This window comes from Biomphalaria glabrata, chromosome 12 (assembly GCF_947242115.1).
Source record: "Biomphalaria glabrata chromosome 12, xgBioGlab47.1, whole genome shotgun sequence".
Taxonomy (NCBI): Eukaryota; Metazoa; Mollusca; class Gastropoda; family Planorbidae; genus Biomphalaria; species Biomphalaria glabrata.
The window spans coordinates 14,408,336-14,416,659 of NC_074722.1; the positions used below are offsets into that span (position 1 = coordinate 14,408,336).

Sequence of the window (8,324 nt, forward strand, 5' to 3'; positions counted from 1 at the left end):
CAGTATTTCTGTATCTTTTTTTTTTCTTCATTTGCTTTATTTCAGGTTTCTCGGAAAGTAATGTACACAAATTTTTTTGAAATTTAATTTATTTTTTTAAAAACTTGTGTAGTGGGTGATTTTATTGCTTTGTACTAGTATGTTTGTGTATGTAAGATTTGTGTCTATTTCCCATTTTGAACACTTTCTTTTTTGAAGTAACATCTGTATCATATAAGATAAAATAAGATAACACTAGCTCTTACTTCTAGAGTAGTATAAGAGATTAAGTTTTAATGTCGGATTTCTTTATCCCAGTTGGAATACAAAAAGCCAGTATTACATTCTGTCAATTGTGTGTCCTTCCAAACTTGTACAAGATACATTTTACTTTATCTTTGACTTCTATTTGGAAAAAAGAACAAATCTTCCCTTACTAGGTGCAAGACTTAATGTCAGATAACATTTTGGAAGTACTCCTGCTCTGAGAGCAAGCATTGTTCTTAACTCTTTCTCTCCGTAATTATTTTCCACGTTCTGATGGAATTATTAATTTAATCTGATTGTAGTGCACTGACATGTTATAATTAAAATGGTAATTTTTTTATTTACAATCATAGAATAATATTTTTGATATTGAATTAAAGAAAAATGAATGTTCTTGTTAGATATTACAAAATCAAGTGTATAAATTGAAGTGAATTTTTTTTTTTTCTGCTTTATAAAAGTAAAAATGAAAATCTGAAAACTTACCAATGGACAACAAAAAAATTAATCCAAGTCACATAAGAAGATCATTTCTATTCCAAACTGAATTAAATGCTATTTTTTTAATAATCCTTTTTCATATTTTCATGAAATAGAACCACTAAAACAATAAAAAAAACTCGGAGCACATTATCAAAGGTCACCACCATAGAAAATTTATGAGAAAAAACAACTTGCAACATTAAGTTCCAGTAAGAAAATAATTACACTGTACATGATATATTTCAAATAAAAGTGATTCATTGCTATTTACATAATGTTTGCCTGAACAAAAAACAACTTCCATGTTTTAACTGTGGTATTTAAAACAATCCATATGGATGTGCCGGACGTAATGACGAGTCTAATCCCATCATTGTAGTTATGGCCAGAAATTTATAAATTTCATAGTTAGAAACTGGTTTCCATTTTGTAAATATGGATGTTCTGCATGCTGGAGTGTTTATTTTTATTATGTAGTCTGCTTAACTGTTTATTGCATCAACAAGATTATCAACAATAGCGTAATGTAGTAGAGTAAAAAAACAGTCAAGCTCAGTTGACTCAGAATTGAGTAAGTTCATGTTGACACCTATATATACTACATTGGCTGAAGTGTAGATCTAGATTTACTGGAAGGAATAAATCTAAAATTGCTTTCTGTTTTAGTACCCATCTCAGCATTTTTCAAACTTGTTGAAACAGGCCTAGGTCTAGATGTATTCTTTGTGCTAATACCTCTAGTTTTAATAGGGGGCGTGGCAGGTTCATCAGCTGATGAACTATCAGTTTTAGGTCTAGAATCTAAATCTAACACTGACACTAGAACTATCACTATCACTATGAACAGATAAAACAAAATTACTGTCATCATAATCAATAATGTCTCTTACTTGTTGATCCAAATATAATTTAGATCTACAAGTTTTAGTAGATCTACCTCCAGATGGGCCAGGCTCCATTTCCATTTTAACACACACACACACAAAAAAGACGACTTTCAAAACGCTCTGTAATATTAAAACCATGTTGAAGGAAGTAAACAGTGAACTCTTCTGCAAGCGGAAATCACGTAGATTTAGAATATAAGCATTTAAAAATTATTAACCAAGAATAGGAACGAAACAATGATGTTTAAATGCACCGATGGCTATATCATCGCTTAATCGACTATTAAGAAAAAAATTGCCGATATTATCGCCGCTTAGGGGAGAAAGAGCTAAGTGTTTCGACCTTTTTTTTAAAAAATACTTACTAAGACACCACTTGATTTCTTGATATCATCATTCCTTTGAACATGATGAAGGTCTATCCTTCTTCATAATTATTTTATTTCTTAAAGAAAACTAACCTTTGTAGTTAAAATTCTTAAAAGTCCTATTGCAACATTACTAATACTTCTAGTGCTAGTCTTATGAAAACATTAATTAGTGTGTTTGCATGGGCATGTTAATTAAAAGCACCCCTGTTATCTTATTGTTTTGTTCTACTTAAAATTGTATGCTGTACTCCCTTGGCATACATCTTCTAACTTAGCTAAAAATGATTGTCAAGGTAGTTTTTTTATGAAAAGAAACTTAAAGGTCCTTACTAAACACTGCTTTAGCTGTTATTGACCATATTGAATTGGTTGAGGATGTTTAAAGTGACTCTGTTTTGAAGTTACCTTGGTTTTGTTTCTTAGTGAAATTTATGTTCTCAACCTCTCCAGTGTTGCCAACTCTACATATTAAACAAGAAACAGCATTCTATAATAATTTATAACTTGCAATTAAGTTATTATTTTAAAACATCAAAAAAACAAAACAAAACAAAAACAACTTTGTAGTCAGCTGCATTAGCTTTAAGAATTTAAATAAGGCTTCCAGTTTTAAAATGTTGTTTAACCCTAAGCAAGACAAAATCAAAAAATTCTTTTAAAAAAAATTTGTTTAATTATTATAGCATAAAAGAATATTAAAAATAGAACTAATTGTACTTTCAATAAAAAAAGCTTCATAAACATACAGTTTCTTGGGTTGGTCTTATATACTACAGTGTCTGCGCTTTTGGTGTAAAAAAAAATTTCAGAAAAAAAGATCTAAGGTAAACAACACATTCTATCGCAGTGGGCTCCATTGGGTTAATATTGAGGTATTTTTGCAAGTTATAATAGGATAAATTATTTGAGATGGCAACACTGGCCTGTACTCTATCTCTAGTGTAGTTTACTCTTTGTGTAGTGTGAAATAACCTAGAGCTGAAAGTTTTGTCTTCTTATTTCTTAATATGCATTTGGAGATTTGATAAATTCAATTTTAATTTTTAGCAATTTTAACTTTAGTTTTTATTAAGTTCATATCTTAACATTATTTAATTTTTTTTATTGCATTCTGTGAAGTTAAAAAATTTATAACCGTTAGTTCTAAAAAATGATGTATTTTCCTTGTAATTGCAATCCAGTAGATGAGTTAACTGCTTTTTAATACACAGTAGAACGTTGATTATCTGGATTAATTAAGAACTGGTATGTCTGGATACTCGATCATCTGGATAACTGAATGCAGAATATTATAAACTGTCCATTTCACCAACAATGCAAAGCAAGTTCATATGGGGGTATCTCGCCATACATTAACAGAAAATTCATGTAATATATGCAGGGGAACAAAGCATTATACATAGTTGCCTACCTTTATTGAGATAAATAATCACTGATCTTTTGCTGCACAAACCTGGATTGTTGTTTCGTTGCTGCCAGGTCTTAATTCTTTTTAGGAGCAATAATTGGGTCAGGCTGAATTCGGATTGTTGTTTATACCACAGCATTGCCATCTTCAATGCACCAAGTGCTTATGCATGTGTTGGACCACAAACATTGCCTTCACTGCTGTCAAAATGTTCCTCTGTTTAGTCACCAGAGAAATGGGATGATCTCTACCTTGTTTAACATTTCAAATCCACTCTGTCACTCTCCTTCCAAGCCTGAACATCTTCTGCATTGCAGCCTTCAAATCCTTGGATTGATAGGAATAAATGTGCAAACTAATAGATGTTCTCCTCAGAATGGCCATCTTCTTGCTCTTCAATATCAGGCCACACAAAAAAAAAAGTGCAGTCCATATTTTGGTGTTCTGGATGGTGTCCGGATAAACAACGTTCTACTGTAAGTAAATGTACTAAGGATTGTTTGTTTCAGATGAAACATGTTAAGTACTATCATGTTACTATTAGAAGTAACAATTTAACATTGAATGTTAGTCTATTAACATTGAGTTTGAAATGAATAGATAACACTGTACTTAGAAAATATTAATAACACACATTTTTCTAATACTTACTTGGATATTGGATACTTACTCAGCTCGTTGAAAGTTAATGTTGAAAAACCTGGATGCCAGATTGTCAAAGACCCTTGAGTAATATATTATAACCTTATCAAGTGAAATCGAATTCGTGAATTATTTTTAACCAAATTTTATTCTTTTTTTTTTTTTTTTTACTCCTGCAGGGCTTTTTGGAGAAAGCCAAATTGTCAATTCACAATTTAGTACAGAAAGTTGGCTTCTTTGGGATACTGGCCTGTGCATCTGTAAGTAGTAACATAAAATGGGTTTATGGGGTAAATGTCACTGACTAATTGACAGAGGCTCATTCTGTGATGTTTGCAACTTGATTGACTAATGGGGTAAAGGACTATCCATTTGTTTGCCACTCACAATTTTCAGCTTTACTTAAAGTGATTACATGCATACTACACTTCATTTTTTTAGAATCATTTTAGTTGGGCACTTATTGAACTACTTGAAATGCTGCTGTATTAACAAGCATATGTTTTTAGTGGCCACTGAAGATGGGAAAAACTACTATTAGTTCTATTTGACAATTTGTCCTGTTTAGAACAAGTAGAAAAGATATTTGAAAACCAGTTATGATATTTTAGATCATGCAGAGATCTGGTGCAGCTGCTTCTTTTTCTTTTCTGAAATTGAATTTTTAAATTAAATATGCAAGCACTTTTTTTTTTCCATAAAATAACCACTTTTTAAATAAAATACTTTAGGGAAGGTAAGTCTTTATAGTAGGACTTATACTTCTTCATTGATAAATCTAGCTTCATTGATGGATTTGCTCATTGGTACAAAAAAGCATTTGTCACAATAAGAAAAATTATTTTTAATGATTAATTTTTTTTTCCATTATCAACTAACTTATTTAGCAAAATACACATTCAAATGTTATTGTATTTTAAATCCAAGCACTTGCTTTAGTTCTTATATTACATTTAGTTTTGTTTCCTTAAGGTCTAGAAGTCTCATTATAAATTATAGGTTGTTCAGTAAGTTTTCAATTTAAAAAATAATTCTTTGCAAGCAGCAATTTTATTACTTTGGACACCCAAAACAAGACCATGGCTAGAATATTCCTTGCTCTTGGGCAGAATCCGGTGAGGGCAGCCTATCACACAAAGTGTATTCGTAATTTTGTTCTTTTAAGGGAGGTAGGGGAATCATGTCGCACAGTACAAAATTTGGGTAAGCCTTGTTTACAGTTTATATCTCTTAAATAAAAAAAAAATAATAGGAAAAGGACATACTGGTAATAACATAACTACAATGAGTTAAGAAGGAAGGGGCTTTATATCTTAATTTTAGTGGGACTGCAGGCACGACATGGCCTAAATTGTGCCGATGTGCCTCAAATCAACAAATCAAATCAAATCAAATCTTAATTTTAGTATCATGCACATAAAATGTTAGTTGTATTGTCCTTGTACATTCTACAAGGAAGGAGGCTTCAATTGCCCAAGGGGAGAGAATTATCCTATGCCAAGACATTTCTTAAAAAATTCTTATGTTTCCTTGTTCAATTCATTTATTGTCTCTATTTGAGCCATGCCTTGGTATTTGTTGGATATTATTTATTATTTTTGGTATCTGTGTACCTGTGACTTCTCAGAATATCATTCATCACACCTAAGTGACCTAGTATTTCAGAATATCATTTATCACACCTAATATCTCAAAATATCATTTATCACACTTAATAACCCATAATATCATTTATGACACAAAATATCTCAGAATATCATTTATCACACTTGGTTTAATTATTTGCAGATCCCCAACCCATTGTTTGATCTGGCAGGCATCACTTGTGGCCATTTTCTCATTCCATTTTGGACCTTTTTCGGAGCCACATTGATTGGGAAAGCAATCATAAAGATGCATATACAGGTAAAGTGTTGTTGTTTTTTTGTGTCACTTTTAGTATAGAAAGCTATTCTGCATCTACTTCAAAGAAGAAACATTTATTTGAGAGAAAAGCAGCTCAACTCTTTCTCTACTGTCATGTGACACTGTCTCCAGTGTTTGTGTTAAGTATTAGCATCACATGGATGGTGGGTGGGTAACATTCATCAAGCTGAACTATTTTTAAATGTTTGTTATTTCCAACATGTTTTCAGTGCTTGTTCTAAATAACAATAGAAATATATATCTGTTAGTCCTAAAATTGATAACACTTTTTTTAAGACCATTAATATTATTTGTGAGAAATCTGTGGCATTTCACATTTGTAACTCTTCTTTGGACTAAAGAGGCTAAAGCTTGATACAAGTCACAAGTTAAGCATTTGTAATCACCAGACAATGCAGGCCTTTGTAATCACCAGACAATGCACACCTTTGTAATCACCAGACAATGCACACCTTTGTAATCACCAGACAGTGCAGGCCTTTGTAATCACTAGACAATGCAGACAATGCAGGCCTTTGTAATCACCAGACAGTGCAGGCCTTTGTAATCACCAGACAGTGCAGGCCTTTGTAATCACCAGACAGTGCAGGCCTTTGTAATCACCAGACAGTGCACACCTTTGTAATCACCAGACAATGCAGGCCTTTGTAATCACCAGACAGTGCAGGCCTTTGTAATCACCAGACAGTGCAGGCCTTTGTAATCACCAGACAGTGCAGGCCTTTGTAATCACCAGACAGTGCACACCTTTGTAATCACCAGACAATGCAGTGTTTTCAGCCTTTTTCCTGCTTCTAGTTGTTGCTCTATTTGCGAATCAAGACTCTTCCTTTATGCTTGCAACTCATATGGATCTACTCATTCTGAAGAGCTTCATGTGGCACTTGCATACATAAGTTATCTTAGAAGTGGATGATGACCATACAATATATGTTTTTAAGAAATATTTTAGTAGTAAGAACTAATCTTACAAACTTTTGAATATTTTTTGTTTGTTTGTATTTCCAGAAACTGTTTGTAATATTTATATTCAGTGCCCACCATGTAGAGAGTGTAGTCAAGTTGATTGGGTAAGCCAACAGTTCAATTCTGAACACACTGGAATTCTTTTGTCAAATTTTAACATAGTAAAAAAAAATGCTTAAATTGAACCCTTATAAATCTAGGATAATGAGACTGAGTGAGAGAAATGTAAGATAGATGAGTTTGTTTTTTTACTTCAATTGAAAATAATGAGATGATAAAACAAACACAAGCAATTGTTGTTCTTAAGTTCCTGCACAGTTACTTGTTTTTTTTTCATCAACTATTTTTCTGGAATAAACAGAGACACAAATACTGTTTCCTCTGCCATGGAATGGCTTTTCAATTGACAATATTACTAGCTTCTGCTTTCCTGAACTCCACTATGCAATAACTTCTTGTTTATGGCAATGATCCTTCTCTACCAGTCTCTGAACAGTTACCTTTTACCCTAATTTCTCGTTTTTTTCTCTGCAGAATTGAAAAGCATTGCTTTCTCTCTGCCTTCTGGGATATATTGTGAAGTCTGTTACACAAAAATGTTTTGTCGCCTTAACACATGATGTATTGGTTGCAGCAGCAATTACAACAAAACAGTCTAATGCTTTTGCATTTTTAAAAATTTTCATTTAGTCTGAGCATAAAGGGTAAAAGCAAAGAATGCGGCAAGCTGTCTCCATTTTGATCTGTCACTGGCAATGTCTGAAGCCTCTTCCCACCTGGCGTCCACTGCTTCATGAAAGTGTGGCACCAAGTTATTCTGTCATTACAACTCTTGATATGTGTAGTTCATTCTGTCAGAGGACATATCCCACAACTTCATGCAACACTCGGTGACAACTCATTAAGTGGTCGAGTCCCAGTTCCACATAAGGTTTCTTCGTTTCAGACCTGATCTCTGACTCCTAAAATCTGTCTCAGCAGAGTCGAATTAAGTCTTTTCTCAATTTTGGCTGATGACTTTCATGTCTCGTATGTTGCTGTGCTTAGAAATCATTTGGAACTAAATATTTTTGTACTTGTGTGTTCAGGTATATACCTCATTTTGGGCCTCTTGCCCAAAAGCCATTTCTAGAATATCTGGAGCACCAAAAGTTAAAACTCCATCACAAGCCTGGAGTGGGACAAGAAGAAGGAGTAAGTTTTGTTTTTCTTACATAAATATCTTAGTTTTAAACATTGAACTTACAGTGGCCAGCTGTCTGGCATATTATAGGAAGAAAGAGTTTTGTCTATCTTGCATTTCTTAGTTCTAGAATCTAACCTTCATTTCTTACAGTGGGTAGCTGTCATTAGTTGTTTTTTTTTTTACTTACAAATTGTGTTCTGTGTTTCCAG

The 8,324-nt window shown here is 32.7% G+C and overlaps 1 protein-coding gene across 7 annotated transcripts in view; it reads left to right on the forward strand.

Moving 5' to 3' along the window:
• The window catches only part of LOC106079672 (vacuole membrane protein 1-like), a 31,030-nt gene that overhangs the window by 18,281 nt on the left and 4,425 nt on the right, over nucleotides 1-8,324 (forward strand). For 6 of the 7 annotated variants that reach the window (XM_056005830.1, XM_056005828.1, XM_056005825.1 and 3 more), the window contains 5 exons: nucleotides 46-57; nucleotides 4,217-4,297; nucleotides 5,826-5,942; nucleotides 6,972-7,033; nucleotides 8,018-8,123. In XM_056005830.1, coding sequence (XP_055861805.1) covers nucleotides 46-57; nucleotides 4,217-4,297; nucleotides 5,826-5,942; nucleotides 6,972-7,033; nucleotides 8,018-8,123 — 378 coding nt within the window. The remainder of the gene's footprint in view (nucleotides 1-45; nucleotides 58-4,216; nucleotides 4,298-5,825; nucleotides 5,943-6,971; nucleotides 7,034-8,017; nucleotides 8,124-8,324) is intronic. The other variant, XM_056005826.1, reaches the window with a different exon arrangement.